This window comes from Dendropsophus ebraccatus, chromosome 5 (assembly GCF_027789765.1).
Source record: "Dendropsophus ebraccatus isolate aDenEbr1 chromosome 5, aDenEbr1.pat, whole genome shotgun sequence".
Classification (NCBI taxonomy): domain Eukaryota; kingdom Metazoa; phylum Chordata; class Amphibia; order Anura; family Hylidae; genus Dendropsophus; species Dendropsophus ebraccatus.
Genome location: NC_091458.1, coordinates 60,760,776 through 60,778,850, shown reverse-complemented (window position 1 = coordinate 60,778,850; position 18,075 = coordinate 60,760,776). Strand labels below are relative to the sequence as shown.

At 44.1% G+C, this 18,075-nt stretch overlaps 1 protein-coding gene across 1 annotated transcript; it reads right to left on the bottom strand.

The window, feature by feature from the left end:
- Positions 1 to 4,107: 4,107 nt before the first annotated feature.
- On the bottom strand, positions 4,108 to 16,091 carry METTL1 (methyltransferase 1, tRNA methylguanosine). The gene is made up of 6 exons (XM_069972253.1): positions 15,867 to 16,091; positions 13,314 to 13,480; positions 11,784 to 11,968; positions 10,735 to 10,848; positions 6,621 to 6,722; positions 4,108 to 4,437 (listed from the first exon to the last, which is right to left on the bottom strand). Exons 1-6 carry the CDS (start codon positions 15,992 to 15,994, stop codon positions 4,303 to 4,305), a joined length of 831 nt encoding a protein of 276 aa, XP_069828354.1. The 5' UTR covers positions 15,995 to 16,091; the 3' UTR covers positions 4,108 to 4,302.
- Positions 16,092 to 18,075: the final 1,984 nt, after the last annotated feature.

The following is an 18,075-nucleotide window of genomic DNA, read 5'->3' as shown; positions in this document are numbered from 1 at the left end:
CCTTTAAGTGTTGCTGGTAGCTCAGTATGTAGCTTAGTGTTGGTAGTGGAGATGTTGATATGCAGGTGCAATCCTATTAGTTTAGACTTTGTTGTAGAGTATTTCCACAGAATTAGTAAACAGTGTTTTAGTTTATAGAAGCAGACTTTAATCATGGCTAAGGTTTTGGTGTGCACCCATTTAAAGCCCATATCCAGCAAAGACAGTTGTGATGTGTAAAGAACTAGGCAATAACTATGACTTTAGCTGACAAAGCTTTATGAGGAACAACTATCTTGGCTGTGTCAATTTTCCTGTCTGGATTAGCAACAGATGCTTCAGTGGGCCTTTTCTTGCAGCATGGACTTTAGGTATTCTTTGGTGAAACCTTATGACTCCACATGATGCTGTGATCACAGTGTACACTGCCCAGATCTGAAAATAAAACAGAATGTTGGATAGTTTGCTAGTAATGTGGATAGCTGGTGCTGGATCAGGTTCAGGGGCCCCAAGAGGCAAAATCTTCTCTCTTCTTCAGACATAACATTTGCACAGGTACAACAGGCTTGAGTAGACTGAGGTTCAGATGCATGAAAGAGTTATGACTTTCCAAATTCTTATACACAAATGGAAAACCGTTGACTATATGTGGCTCTACTGAAGTGTAAATTGTACAGGAAATTCCTTTCCCTATGGTCCATAGGCAGCACACAATGAGTTAAACACTAATACACCTAGCTAAGGCAAAATAAAAAAAAAATTAAAAGCTTAGGTGGAAACAGATTCTGTCATGCAAAAGATGGACTTCTCTTTTATAAGCATTATGAAATACTCCTTACACGGTGTATTATTGTCAACTTTCACCTAGTTCTGTGTTATACAATCTCCATCATTCCAGCTGTATCTCTACAAACCAATTAGCATACATCCCATTCATAGTCTTCACACATATATCCAGGGCAATGCATAGTGCACATTGCATCAGCCTTTTCCACTCTATTGAAAGCTTCTAAGTACGAAGTTACAAAGAAGAGAGAATGTCAACATAGGATCAATTCCAGAGCTCGTCCTATTCACGCCTGGGCACTTTGCTTTAGCTTTTACAGGGGAAATAAATTCTTTCAACACTTTTGAAATAGCCATCCTTATAGAAATTGTACTATAATGGCTCTTAGTAATATTACATTACAGGTACTTCTCTTTACTTGGCTGAATAAATGATAACCCTTTCCCAACCCATTAATTTTTGGTAATGACATTTTCATGTTTTTCATCTTCACCTTCTGACAACCAAAACTTTTATTTATTTTTGTTTTTCTTTCCAAAATAGCTGCTTTTTGCAGAGCTTGTTTATTTAAGATAAGTATTGCTTTTTTAACCACTTATTTTAAAATATGGAAAAAAAATAATATATATATATACACACAAGTTTCCCCTTTTTCTGTTAACTTTATTCTATGGGTTGGTATAAATACAGCTATGTCAAATTTATACCGTTTTCTTTTACTACTTTACTAAACACTGCCTTTACTAAAAACTGTTGTGGAGTGAGCAGTAATTTTTATTGGAATGGGTATTTTTCATTGCTTTGTAATTCATATTTTTGGGGAGATACTGGGATGATACTTTAAGAGTATCATCAGATATGCTCCTTTTCCCTACATTTCATAGAACATTCTACAGCAGACAGAGAATGCAGATGTGAGGAACATATGCATGTTAGAACATACTTAGTGAGTTTTTGATGGCAGCATCTAGAATTCATAGCAGACCAAGTACAGTCCTTTTTAAGATGAAATTCCCTTTTGACTCTAAATCACAAGGCAGAAGACACTATTCTATATGATAATCCCTTCTTAGAAAGGGAAAATTAGGAGTATGATTTGGTGGGTCACACAGACAATGGAAAAGTAATGTTTTGTCCCCATAGTGACTTTGTAACCTCTCATTCAACTTTGGTTAGGTTTCTCTAGACACTGAATCATTAATAAAAGCAAACATCTTACTGTATCCACCTAGATGACAAATCCATTCTGCCTAGATTTTTGTTCACATCTCCCTGACAGACACACACACTATTGTAGGATTTAACAACAACTGACTGAGAATTTCCCCTGTGTAAAGCAATGCAATTTAGTGAGACAACCACTTAGCTCACAGCAAATTTCATTGTGTTTGTCATTTGTGTGTCTGCCGGCCAGGTAACAGCAAAACACTGATTTTGTTGTTCTTTCCAGGGCTGTGGAGTTAGTAAGCCGCAGCTCCGACTCCAACTCCTAAATTTTATCAGGACCGAGTCCGACTCCTGCTCATTCATAAATGGCCAGTCATATACCTGGGGAGTTATTATCACACTGGCTCAGCAGCTTCTCCCTAATGTCCTACATGATCCTGGGGCGACTTCTGAGGGGATAAAGGAATACTGTATATAAAGCAGCTTCTCCTGTGTGTGGCAGTGGATGCAGCCAGTCTCCAGCCTCCATGTCCTGAACTACTCACGACTAGACTAGATGGAGCAGGTGGTTTTTCCTGCTGACAGTCTTCTATGTTTCTAACTAAATATTCACCATACTTAAAGAAACACTGCTAACCTGTAATATAGAGGTCAGCCATAGTGATATACAGGGAGTCACACATAGTAATATAGAGAGGAGTCACACAGTGATATAGAGGTCACACAGTGATATAGAAGGTCAATGTGGGGGCACGCAATAGTGCGCACACACACACACACAGCCTGCTGCAGCCATAGCACACACCACACACACTCGGCTTGCTGCAGCCATAGCACACACATACACAGCCTGTTTCAGCCATAGTGCACGCGCGCGCACACTCGGCGCTTGCTGCAGCCATAGCGCGCGCACACACACACACACACACACACACACACAATCTTCTCCCAGAGAGAAAAACACCACACTGAGGACAGAGGTTACTGCTACCCTACTTGTGTCTTCTCCTCCTCCTCTATATTACACAGGATATCTTCATATTATACTGCTGCTCATATACAGTCATCCAGCAAGAGAACAGCACAGATCTCCCCCCCCACACAATAGACTCTTCCAGCTCAGAAACAAACTGCCAAATAGTGACCGACAACTTTTCCATGACCACCCTTATGTAATAGGGCCACTGTCCTATTAGAATGTTGCTCATTCATGAGCAAAACTTGTAAAATTCATATCAAAATTCAATTCTACATTTTTTAAAGATTTTTTTAAAGCTGGAGTCGGAACATTTTTTTCCGACTCCAACCAAAACTAGCTCAGACAGAAATCCATGGCCCTTATAAAGATGCAGGGGCAGGGTGATCCAGATGTGCCACAAGCACAGCTTTCTGTCTTAGTGGTGCTGGCACAGTAAGGCAGTGAATTTGCTAGCTTTTTACCTGCCCTCACAGTGCCTGCACCAAGATGGAAATCAGTGCTTGTGGCACATCTGGATCATCCCCACCGTCATAAAGGCCATGAAAAAAGTTGAAGAAAAGTTAAAGCCTCCCCCCCTTTTAATACCATATCAGAAGCTGTAAAGGGGCCTCTGGCTGTTTAACCCTCTACCTGCCAGCATCCAGCAATGAGATCCACTCTTCTCTTGTAATGTTGGCGGGGCTGGAGGGATGAAGGGATGAAGATGTACTGCAAACACCGCCGGCCATCTCAGTGGCACCACTTGCAACGCATCTTCACCGCCAGAGACCCCCTCAACAACTTATGATGTGGTATCAAAAAGTGGTGGGATTGCTGGCCGCTTCAACTGTGTTTTATAAAGACACACCAAGTTCTTTCTCCCATCATTGAGTGATGCCGTCCAGTGGACTCCTAATAATAGAAAAAGCAAGGACTTTTTCCACTCCATCAGAGCAACTAACATTTTTACACCTGGTTTAAAAGGAAAAACTGTGACACACCTGGTTTATGGAGAAACTGTGACACGTTTGGTGCAATAAGAAAAATTACTTTTTTTCTTTTTATTTCTACAAGTTACATAATTCCCCACTAGCAAAACTTACACCCACTGTATATAAAGTAAACACAATAACTCTGCCTATAATATCTGTCTGTATAAGGAATGCTGTTTGTGGGTAAAAAAAAATATATAAATATTTTGATAACTCACTACAAATTGATTGTATAATATACACTTTAATTGCCTCTTCAATATTGGGGGAATCACTCAATAGAAAATGGTTTAAAAAATAAATAAAAATAAAAATACAATTTTCTGCAAAATCCTCAGTAAGGAAAAGTCGCAGGCCAGCCCAGATTTTAAATTAGCCTTATTTCCGCAAATGAATAATCAACTATTATCATGCTACAGCTACGAATCCTGACTTCTGAAAGTGCTGTTCTCCACACGACGAAATACAGCCAAGTAGTTTTGGCCCTTGTTTCGTTGAACTTTCTTTCCTTCTTCAGTAGATGTGCCCAGTTTATCAATGATGACATCATCTGCCTGCAAACATGACATAAGCAGAAGGTTTACATGTCTGTAAGACTACCTGAAGTAGAATTAGATTGACAAAGGCTGTTACCTGAATAGAGACGGGTACTGGGGCATATTCTCACATTTCTAGACTACACTCACCGGCCACTTTATTAGGTACACCTGTCCAACTGCACGTTACCACTTAATTTCTAATCAGCCAATCACATGGCGGCAACTCAGTGCATTTAGGCATGTAGACATGGTCAAGACAATCTCCTGCAGTTCAAACAGAGCATCAGTATGGGAAAGAAAGGTGATTTGAGTGCCTTTGAACGTGGCATGGTTGTTGGTGCCAGAAGGGCTGGTCTGAGTGTTTCAGAAACTGCTGATCTACTGGGATTTTCACGCACAACCATCTCTAGGGTTTACAGAGAATGGTCCGAAAAAGAAAAAAACATCCAGTGAGCGGCAGTTCTGTGGGCGGAAATGCCTTGTTGATGCCAGAGGTCAGAGGAGAATGGGCAGACTGGTTCGAGCTGATAGAAAGGCAACAGTGACTCAAATAGCCAACCGTTACAACCAAGGTAGGCAGAAGAGCATCTCTGAACGCACAGTACGTCCAACTTTGAGGCAGATGGGCTACAGCAGCAGAAGACCACACCAGGTGCCACTCCTTTCAGCTAAGAACAGGAAACTGAGGCTACAATTTGCACAAGCTCATCGAAATTGGACAGTAGAAGATTGGAAAAACGTTGCCTGGTCTGATGAGTCTCGATTTCTGCTTGAGCATGACAATGAGTTCACTGTACTCAAATGGTCCCACAGTCACCAGATCTTAATCCAATAGAGCATCTTTGGGATGTGGTGGAACGGGAGATTCGCATCATGGATGTGCAGCCCACAAATCTGCGGCAACTGTGTGATGCCATCATGTCAATATGGACCAAAATCTCTGAGGAATGCTTCCAGCACCTTGTTGAATCTATGCCACGAAGAATTGAGGCAGTTCTGAAGGCAAAAGGGGGTCCAACCCGTTACTAGCATGGTGTACCTAATAAAGTGGCCGGTGAGTGTATGTTTCCACTCAGTATTTTGCAAACATAACCAGGAGTGGACTGAATACACAGAAAGGCTATGTTAACACAATGGCCGTTATTTTACAATAACAGGCAATTATTTGCCATAAAATGGCGGCCATCCACTCAATTTCAACAGTGTGTGAACATAGCCTGTTTTTTTAATCCACTCCTGGTTTTGGTTGCAAAATACTGAGGAAAAAAAACTGTGTGGAAACATAGCCATAATATTTGTCAGCAACAATTATTGTGTGTACCTGTATTATTTATATACCCAGCTTTATATAGAAAGAGAAGCTGGGAGATCTGTATGGAACAGGACGTGTAGAGGTGGCCATACACCTTCAATAGCTGTCGGACAAACTGTAATCTCCCCCTGCCTCATGATTGTTTGCCACAGCCATGTTTCCGGTGTTCTCTATAGAGAGAGGAGGGATAAGCCACAGCCAGACTGCTCTGGCTGTGGTTCATTTCTTCAAGACCATAGGGGGTCAGGCAGTAATTTTCCATCACACCCAACCCATCTGACAGTGGTCAGTCATGACAGCTCCATACACCTTATACCTTAATTGCAAGACTGCACAATTATTTTATAAACATAGATAGTAAAATAGAAAGTTATAATAAAATAAAAATAATAATAAAAACACTAAAAACATGTTTAATATAAAAAGCCAACAAGTCATTTTCTGATGACACTCTTAAAGGTGTACTTTTAGTAAGTGTACGCACTACACTTACTCATGGTTCTTTCCTATAGTGCGGATATCATATGCCCCTCCCCTAGGCTGCGCCGCCCTGCTCTGTATGCTGAATGACAATCCCATCCAGGGCCCAAGATGACCATGTGTTTTCAGGGATTTTGCTAGCTCCTGCTCCCTACTCATCAGAAGCCAGCAGAACGAGAATAAAAGGTTGCACAGTAGTAAGTATGGGGTATAAGTATGGATCATTAGTTATTTGCCATAGAGCTGTAGTAGGGAGATATCAACAGAACCTATAAGGACTAACAAAACCTCCCTGCTAAAGAGAAGCTAACCAGTAGATTATTTAGAAGTAGTAGTAGGTAGTGGAACACAAGTGGTATGTCTGAATGATAGAAGTGCATTATAAAACATTATAGGATGTTCTTACTAGTTGTTCTTCTGAAACCCTCTCAAAAAGAGGATGTTCTGTGAAGTGCGTCACCATCCACTCGTGAACTTCTTCCACATCTGTAATTGTATACACCAGCCCCTGTAACACACACCCAACCAGGACAACATTATGACTCATGTCAAATACACGTCACATAAAGCATTTCCTTTATTCTACCTGAACATGTGATACAGCGTCTAGTTACTGGATGCAGTCATGTCTGTAATAAGCAGAACCCCAGCCACATGTTACCACATCAGAGTCATACCCAGCAAATGATCATCGGGAGCAGAAAGTCCCCAAACACTGCTGATTTTCCTAAGATACTGAAAGTATGACTTTTTGTTTTTCTCTCAAATTCATTGAAATGAGGACTTTTAAAGGGAGAAGTGCTAGTAAAAATAGAAGGCAGCCAAGCAAATAGAAAAGGCCACTATTTAGTGTACAGAAAAACTGTAATGTCATGCCTCAGTCAGCATACAGTTCTGAAGAATAAAACCCCCTGCAAAACCTACTGGAGTTAGGGCATAACCTTAGTCCTTCCCTGTTCTGATGCAACTGAACAGGGAAGGAGTACACATTAAAACATATAAGGGATTTTCCAAACAAAAATGATTGATGGCCTATACTCATGTCAGACCATTAACTGCTGACTGGTGGGACGCAGACACCAGCTGTTCAGCAGGCCTGCCACAGCCTGATCTATGTGGTGAATAGGGCTAAAAGCTGTTAGCTCCCTTCACCGCGTAGTGCCTGCTTACTGCAGCTGATCAACATAGGTGTCATCACCCTGCTGATCAGTGATTGAAGGCCTTTCCTAGGGATAGGCTTACCATTATTCCCCCCCACTTTAAGAAATGGTGCTTATGTTACTGAGCATTTGTGTGCTTATGCTGCAGAATGTCTGCATCAAAATCCATACCAATTTGCACAGATTTTGGTGCAGATTTTCCCCTGCGGTTTTTGACATGAAAAATAGAGATGAGAGAATTAACAGTAATAACAAAGCAAATGGCTTTATCTCTGCAATCTGCTCATCAGCCTGCTGCCTTCTGCAGTAAGTTAGAAGGCAGCAGGCTGATGAGCAGATTGTACAGATAAAGCCATTCCCTTTGTTATAACTACAAATTTGCTCATCTCAAGTGAAAAGGTTGCACCGTTCCACTGTGGAAAAGGAAAACAGCCACGTATCCACCCTTTATAAACATAAATCAAGCTTAAATCGGTAGTCATTTCCTGTTCAACTACAGATTAGCAGATGTTCCAGTTCCAGAACCTCAGACATTTCAAACAGACATGGCAACAGTTTTAAATGGGTGCCAATCACTAGACTGAGCAGGGAGAAGCACTCTGCTTCTGTCCATACAGTAGACAGATTCAATGGAAAGTCTATGGAACCCATAGCCTACAGTGGGAGACAGTGGGAGGTATTTGGCCGAGTACTGCTCCCTATTCATTCTACTGCCAAGACCACCACTGGTGAAAACTTTTGATAAGTCAAAAGTTTTCATTAAATAACACTGAACTTGTCAGCTGCAGTTCATGTTTCAAACTGCTGAAACTGTTAGATGTCTGATAGGTCAAGGTAGTGCTGGGCAATATGGCCTAAAAATAAAATCTTCTTTTTTCTTCTAATTTAGATGATTTTTGCAGGATAGATAGGAGACCGATAGCTTGATAGACAACATCCACAACAAAGGTGCACTGCTGTCAGCAAGGTGTGTGCCAGCAAGTGGAGATTAGACTCAAAGGGAGAGATTTATCAAACTGGTGTAAAGTGAAACTGGCTCAGTTGCCCCTAGCAACCAATCAGATTCCACCTTTCATTCCTCAGACTTTGGAAAATGAAAGGTGGAATCTGATTGGTTGCTGGTTGCTAGGGGCAACTGAGACAGTTTCACTTTACACCATGTTTGATAAATCTCCGCCTTAAAGTCTATACAGTAAAAGCAATCAAGTAGTCTTGCAGCACTCCAGTATAGAAGTGAAGATCAACTTGTAGATCTTTCTACAGATTAGATTGTATTTGAGGCCAATCTAAGGAATAAAGACAATTTGATATTCAGTACTATACTGGAGTGCTGCAAGACATTTTGATTGCTAGATAAATAGACATATAGGAGATAGGTAGGAGAGATCAGGATCCTGGACACTGTGTGAGAAGGGAGGATGCACACAGGCCATGCAGAGGTCACTGGTCACCACACTGATAGGGAAGCACAGCCTGTGTTACAGATAATGCCGAAGCTGCCCCCACATATAGCTGACTGATTTATGGTATGTCCAGTACACAATTCAACAGGCTGTATGGGGGGCGGCTGCTGCGTTATCCGCACAGGCTGTACTTCCTAGTCAGTGCAGAGACATGTGAGCCCCCTCCCCTAAAAGTTAACAGCCCTGGTACACAGTTTCTTTAAATACAGTAAAGGCTGCACTCCTCGCTCCTGTGTGAGAGGCGGATTTAAATCGTGTGTCAGTCACTGGGTCAATAAATTGAATTAGATTAATCTCCCAGCCCAAGTCAAGGAGACAAATGGTACCTTTCATATACCCAGTTGTGCTCCCAGAATGTAGAAGAATGCTTGTATTTTTTAATGCAAAGTGTCAGAGAAGCTTTCTCAAGCTCCTGATCAGCTGCAAGCTGCAATGCCTCCTAACTATCCCTCCTATACCTGGCTGATAACAACAAGCTGAGCCCCTAGCAGGGTCAGATATCGGAGATGAATGAGGAGGCTTGCAGCAGATCAGAAGATTGGGAAAGCTTCTCTGACACTTTGCACTAGAGAATAAAAGCATTTTGTAACATTCTAGAAGCACAGCTGGATACATGAAAGTCTACAGATACCATGCACCCCTGCTCATGTGGAGTGGGTTACTACCGCTCAGTTTAGCTATGAAATGACCAGCAATTGTTCATTTCTTTAGGCTACAGTCAGACACAGACATTTTCTGGTTCTTCTGCTTCCTGCAAGATCCACTTTTGGCTTTGGCTCAAAATCTTCCATGTGTGACAGCAGCCATAAAGAGGTTGTGCCGCAAAAAAGGAAAAAAAAAAAATCAGATGTGTACCACATACATAGGTGTACAGGAGAACTAATGTGCTGGTTTTAGAAAAGAAACTTACATCACAATGCATCCGATTCCTTCTTTGAACTGTGACCCAGCTACTGCCATGCAACAGTTCAGACACTTTCCCACAATCCCCCTTGCTTGCATGTGAGGTGATAGCTCTTAAACAATGCATACTAAAAAAAAAAAAATGCTTGCACATTGTAAATATGTTTCATTTTACATAATGTATCAGTATAGACCTAGTTTTCTTTGTGACATCACCCCTTTAAGGATTTTACCTCATCCTTTGAGGTCACTGGGTAAGATATCTATATCTGAAGCACTTTCACGAATAAGCAGACATGGTGAGGATTTAAAATCCATGCCACAGGTCACTTTATATATAGATTTTGTGAAGGTTTTTTTTAGGCCGCTTGTGGGCAGGTTTTCTAAAAATTCCATCCACTTTACTGCTACAGCAATATGATGTATTATGTAATGTGTATATTTTCCACACTTGAATCTACATCATATCTGCCCTGTGTGAACATACCCAAAGGGTATATTCACACAAACGGACTTGCAGCGAGATTCTCGCTGCGAGTCCGGCAGGTCCTGGCAGTTTCCACACACTATATACTCGCTGCGGTCTGAACGACCGCAGCAAGTATGTAATTCTACCGCCCTTAACCCCTTCTGCTCCCGTCCGGCTCCCCCGCTGTAAGCATACATTACCTCTCCTCGCTGCACGGGTCCGGCGTCCTGCTCTTCCGTCCGGCCAATCAGTGGCTGCGGCTGGGCAACACACTGATTGGCCGGACGGGAGAGCAGGACGACAGACCCGTGCAGCGAGGAGAGGTAATGTATGCTTACAGCGGGGGAGCCGGGCGGGAGCAGAAGGGGTTAAGGGCGGTTGAATTACATACTCGCTGCGGTCGTTCAGTGTGTGGGAACTGCCAGGACCTGCTGGACTCGCAGCAAGATGTGAATATACCCTTAGTCAGTGACCTGTGCGGCATTGGTTGTAAACATAGCCCCTTTTCTTATGTGTAAGACTTACCCCAACACGTAACACATAAGCATATTCTGCTAAAAGTGTGGAACTGATGATCCTCCATTTATGTTTTGTTTTCTTAAAGTGAGGGTCCGGAAATAGGAAGAACATCTTGCTAAGCTGAAAGACAAATTACATACAAATACATTAAAGACATTACTGTTCTGCTGGCCGATACTGGTAACAGTCGAGAACCTTACTTAAGAGACTACTTAATCCCATAAACATAAGCAGGAAATTTTATCTGGCATCAAATTACAGAATAGCATAAAGGGAAAAGATTACACCCCATAAAATGCAAATGATGAGCGAAAGCACTGCAGACAATAAGGGGCTAGTCACACGGTGCAGTCAGATTCCAGGTTTTATTACAATTTTACTATAAACACAGTTTGACCACACTTACTGAATATACTGTAAACTATTAAGAAATCCTGGAAGTTTTCAGGCCAGAAGTCAGTGAATTGTAATAACAGTTGTGCACTATAACACAATGGGGGGGGATTTATCAATAATTATAGAGAACACTGGACAAAAGTCAGAAAAGTCCTAAATTGAGTAATGCTTCTATGCCAGAAAACTAGTATGAATATAGAATAAATTCTCCCTATACTGTAAATCAAGATGATTTAAATTACTGCAATTCATTTACAAAGTTACCTGGAATTTTATGAAGATTAGTTGCATCAACCTGTAACCTGTAACCTGCATGTAACCTGCTGTTATTTTCCTATAGCACGAGGTGCCGTAATTCACTTGGCAAAGGAGGTAGTTTGGTGCACTGCAGGCAGGACTAGCGCCCTTCACTGCACCAACCCGGCCCACCCTCCTAATGAATATTCATCTGGCACTCTGCAGTAGAGTGTCGTCACTATGGAGAGGTGCCCGAATAATAAAAGGGGGGGAGGCCAGATCAGTGCACCAAGGGTGCCAGTTTCACCCCCAGTGCACTAAGCCATCCTCAGTACCCCATGCGCTATAGGGATATAACAGCAAGTAAGAGGCTTCTAACCTGCTGTTAGTTTCCCTTTAAGAGGTTAGGATGTAGACACTACCTGTGCTTTCTTGAAGAAATTGGGGAGGTATTTCATGGCATTACTCCTGATACAGGCAATGTTCTGGTACTGGCCAGGATGGGATGCTCGTAAGGACTTTATCCTGTCTTGCACATAGTCTGATACTTTGACACGTATTTCCAGTCCAAGCATTAGTGTATTTGGAAACATAGGGGACAACGCAACTGCAAATCAGATGAAGAGAGACAGACCCACCAGTTACTAATGTACACAAAATAAAAACAGACAGGCAGACACCACTTACAAAGCTCACTTTAAAAATTCCCATGACCTAAACTTTTGTTGTGATAAAAAAAATTGCAAAAAAAAAAAAAAAAAAAATGCAATTTTGCAAATGCATTAGCAAAATTGCTTTCTTTTTAAAGGGGAACTAGGGAACTATCAGCAGGTTAGAAAAACCCAACCTGCTTATAGCCCCCTATTGCGCAGGGGGCTCTGAAGTTGAAGGTATATCTCTTACCTTTATCCCTGGTGTTGTTCCTGTCCAGTTATAATGTAATCCTGTGTCCCGTAAGGCCATTTGGAGCACTGCTTTGCCCCCAGAGTGGCGACCCGGCCTGCTCTAGCGATAATTATTACAAGGGGTGGGAAGGGCCAGACGGGGCAGCGCTCCAAACGGCCTTATTGGACACAGGATTACATTAAAACTGCCTGTGCGCAATAGAGAGCTATCAGCAGGTTAGATTTATCAAACCAGCTCATAGTTTCCCCTTAAGTTTGGCCCCCTTCTCTTGCTGTCAAGTTGACAGTGGTTGTTAGGGTCCCAACCACTGCTATCAGCGATGGCCGGGCAGTGACAGGACTCGCTTTGGAAACATCACACTTCGCACAAAGCTCACAAATTCCTTTTGCTAATAGGAGCTTTACAGTGTATCCAAAGAAGTTATTTTTAGGATATGTTTCAAGAAGAGATCTTTACACCTATGTCTAATTGATTTATCATGAGCAATATTTTGGGGGAAAATAAAAATGCTGTACAGTGCTGCAGTGATGACACAGGTATACAGACATGTCACTGCTGCAGCAGATCACTGGCCCCAGGGGTTCAATGCTGTACAGTACTGCAGTGATGACACTGGTATACAGACATGTCATGAGTGTAGCCGATCATTGGCCCCAGGGGTCTAATGCTGTACAGTGCTGCAGGGATGACACTGGTGTACAGACATGTCACTGCTGCAGCAGATCACTGGCACCAGGGGTCTAATGCTTGCTGAATGATTGCTGCTGCACAGTGCTACAGCGATGACACAGGTGGTTGCTGCTGTACAGTGCTGCAGTGATAATACAGGTATAAAGGTGGTTGCTGTACAGTGCTGCAGTGATAATACAGTTATAAAGGTGGTTGCTGCTGTACAGTGCTGCAGTGATGACACAGGTATACAGGTGGTTGCTGCTGTACAGTAAACATTCGACAGGGAGGAATGAAGTAGCAATATTACATGTGGCAGAAACAACAGCCAGATACTATTTCACATAACGGTATAAGTAACTAAATTATATCTGTACCCAGCAAACCACCATATCCACAGCCAATGTCCGCAAATTCAACTTCATGTTCTGGCTTCTTGTCCTCAGTCACATCCTTTATGTCATCATGACAACTATCTGACGATAAAGGCTTAAAATATTCAGGATAATATTGCGCCCAATCCATTTTGTCTGGTCTGATGGGGCTGTAAAGTAAGGTAAAAAGAGAATTCGTAACAATGTGCACGATACAGATCTACAGGGCTACACACAGACATGTATATACTGTGTGCACGATACAGATCTACAGGGCTACACACAGACATGTATATACTGTGTGCACGATACAGATCTACAGGGCTACACACAGACATGTATATACTGTGTGCACGATACAGATCTACAGGGCTACACACAGACATGTATATACTGTGTGCACGATACAGATCTACAGGGCTACACACAGACATGTATATACTGTGTGCACGATACAGATCTACAGGGCTACACACAGACATGTATATACTGTGTGCACGATACAGATCTACAGGGCTACACACAGACATGTATATACTGTGTGCACGATACAGATCTACAGGGCTACACACAGACATGTATATACTGTGTGCACGATACAGATCTACAGGGCTACACACAGACATGTATATACTGTGTGCACGATACAGATCTACAGGGCTACACACAGACATGTATATACTGTGTGCACGATACAGATCTACAGGGCTACACACAGACATGTATATACTGTGTGCACGATACAGATCTACAGGGCTACACACAGACATGTATATACTGTGTGCACGATACAGATCTACAGGGCTACACACAGACATGTATATACTGTGTGCACGATACAGATCTACAGGGCTACACACAGACATGTATATACTGTGTGCACGATACAGATCTACAGGGCTACACACAGACATGTATATACTGTGTGCACGATACAGATCTACAGGGCTACACACAGACATGTATATACTGTGTGCACGATACAGATCTACAGGGCTACACACAGACATGTATATACTGTGTGCACGATACAGATCTACAGGGCTACACACAGACATGTATATACTGTGTGCACGATACAGATCTACAGGGCTACACACAGACATGTATATACTGTGTGCACGATACAGATCTACAGGGCTACACACAGACATGTATATACTGTGTGCACGATACAGATCTACAGGGCTACACACAGACATGTATATACTGTGTGCACGATACAGATCTACAGGGCTACACACAGACATGTATATACTGTGTGCACGATACAGATCTACAGGGCTACACACAGACATGTATATACTGTGTGCACGATACAGATCTACAGGGCTACACACAGACATGTATATACTGTGTGCACGATACAGATCTACAGGGCTACACACAGACATGTATATACTGTGTGCACGATACAGATCTACAGGGCTACACACAGACATGTATATACTGTGTGCACGATACAGATCTACAGGGCTACACACAGACATGTATATACTGTGTGCACGATACAGATCTACAGGGCTACACACAGACATGTATATACTGTGTGCACGATACAGATCTACAGGGCTACACACAGACATGTATATACTGTGTGCACGATACAGATCTACAGGGCTACACACAGACATGTATATACTGTGTGCACGATACAGATCTACAGGGCTACACACAGACATGTATATACTGTGTGCACGATACAGATCTACAGGGCTACACACAGACATGTATATACTGTGTGCACGATACAGATCTACAGGGCTACACACAGACATGTATATACTGTGTGCACGATACAGATCTACAGGGCTACACACAGACATGTATATACTGTGTGCACGATACAGATCTACAGGGCTACACACAGACATGTATATACTGTGTGCACGATACAGATCTACAGGGCTACACACAGACATGTATATACTGTGTGCACGATACAGATCTACAGGGCTACACACAGACATGTATATACTGTGTGCACGATACAGATCTACAGGGCTACACACAGACATGTATATACTGTGTGCACGATACAGATCTACAGGGCTACACACAGACATGTATATACTGTGTGCACGATACAGATCTACAGGGCTACACACAGACATGTATATACTGTGTGCACGATACAGATCTACAGGGCTACACACAGACATGTATATACTGTGTGCACGATACAGATCTACAGGGCTACACACAGACATGTATATACTGTGTGCACGATACAGATCTACAGGGCTACACACAGACATGTATATACTGTGTGCACGATACAGATCTACAGGGCTACACACAGACATGTATATACTGTGTGCACGATACAGATCTACAGGGCTACACACAGACATGTATACATATAGGGGGAGATTTATCAAACATGGTGTAAAGTGAAACTGGCTCAGTTGCCCCTGGCAACCAATCAGATTCCACCTTTCATTTTCCAAAGAGTCTGTGAGGAATAAAAAGTGGAATCTGATTGACTGCGCCAGTTTCACTTTACATCTTGTTTGATAAATCTCCCCCAAAGTTTATTCCCTGCAGTGAACTTACTACTGGAAGGTGTGATCAGCCATGGGGTTGGAGTGCGCTCTCTGGCGGTAATAGCGTTTCTGGGGCAGGGACACGGTCTGCCCGGGCTCTGTGGCCGTGGAGCATGGCTGCACCTGTGTCTCGGACATAGCGCTGCCTATAGCCGTCGCTCAGTCTCCCACACACTGACAACGTGCTGCCCGCATTCACTTCCCTGCTGGGCGCACAGGTGACGTCAGCCTCACCACGTGACCTATAGCGAGGCTGTAGTCCCCGGGCGGCCATCTTTGAGGCTGGCAGTCGGTTGTAATCAGTGTGGGCGACAAGGAAACATTCCTGTAATAAAAATAAAAGCTACATTAGCTCATCAAAATGGCCTTGTGTATGAATAGTTTAGGATAAAGCTCTTATCATGGGTTAATACTTAAAAAAAGTGGTAAAAGGTGATGGGGACAGGGTGAGTTCACACAATAGGGGAGAAGATCCAAAACTTTATTTGTTGCCAATAGCAACCAGTCCAGCTTTAATTTTTTTTTATTGTAAGCTTGAAAAATTGAAGTTGAGCTGTGACTAGTTACTATTGGCAACAAAAAGTCTTTAAAACATATTATCTCCTCCTTTGTGTATCTGTAGTAGAATCCGCACTGGAATTTATTGTAAGTGGAAAAAGCGCAGGCACTGAGCAGCAGATGCATTCTGCATTAAACCCGGCCTTAATGTATATGTCATTAAAAACAAACAAAAAAAAAACTATACAAACTTTTGACCTTACCTTCATCCTCAGCCCCATTTTCCCGAAATCCAGTGTTTCATTAATAAATTAAATAGGTGGGGGCGTGGCTTGAGCATGGCCGGGTGAAGACGTGCCTGACCGCAGCTCCGGGCCCCGCGCTACATTACCGGGACTTACCCCTCACTATCGCCTCAGCGTTATGCCCACCGGGGGCAGGAAGACACCCGCTACCAAGCCGGTCAATCCCCGCCACTCCATAGATCGATTTGTCCGGGCGGCACCGAGCGTGTCCCCGTCCTCTCCACAGCATTCCAAGATGGCTGCCGCGCCTGCCACCCGCCGCGCCACACAGAAGACTGCTCCTCCTGCGTTCCCGGAGCTCAGCCAGCCGCTGCCCGCTGTCCTCCGCACCCCGCAGAGCGAAGACAGGTCGCCATCACCATCGGCAGCCACCGAGCACCACCCGCTGGACTCGACGGCCTCGGCTGCCCTGCTCGCTGAGGTACGGTCCCTGCTTCAGGCCCTTCCCACCAGAGAGGAGCTTGCCTCGCAGCTGGCGCGCATGGAGGAACGCCGCGCCGGCGACATGGCGGAGCTCAAGGCGTCCCTCTCCTCTGTCACAGCAGCAGTGTCCGGGCTAGAAGCTAGGCAGGATGCCACTGACCAGTCACTGGCCTCCATAACCCCCCGCCTAGACTCTCATGATTTGCTTCTGCGGGATCTGATTGCCCACGTGGACGACCTCGAGAATCGGGGTCGCCGCAATAACGTTAAGATCCGCGGGCTGCCCGTGGACATTGGACCGGACCGCCTTACCCGAGCGGTTACATTTATCCTCAACCGGTACCTAGGGGACCCCACAGACACCCACATTGAACTGGACCGTACCCATAGAGTGGCTGGGTCGCGGCCGCCTGATAGGAACCGCCCCCGTGATGTGCTGTGCCGGGTGCACTATTATCAACAGAAGGAGGCGATCATGCAGAGGGCATGGGAGCGTGGCCCGATGGAATTTGAGGGGGCAGAGATCACTCTCCTTCCGGATCTTTCCCGGCGCACCTTAGCCATGCGCCGTATGCTGCGTCCCCTCCTAGACGCCATCAAGGACTCTGGGGCCTCTTACAGATGGGGGTACCCTTTCCATCTAATCATACGGCACGCCGGGACCACCTATCTACTGCGCACACCGAAGGACCTGCCGGGCGCACTGGAACTGCTAGGCCTGACCTCACTGGACGGCCCCGGAACTTCCACCCCCACCCGCTGGAGTCACCGCACGCTCCCCGCGACCTGGTCCGCACAGATCCCGCTCTCCTCTCCGCGGGGATCCCCCCCGCTCTCCTCGCCACCGGGATCAACATCTCCTGCCAGGCCGCCCACTGGACCCCCGCAGAGACCCGATCCCGCCATCGTAGCTGCCCTTCTCCCTGGCTGGGTCTGGAGACGCTGCCGCGTTGTCCCTGTTGGACGAGGTCACTGCCTGTTGCAGTCCATTGG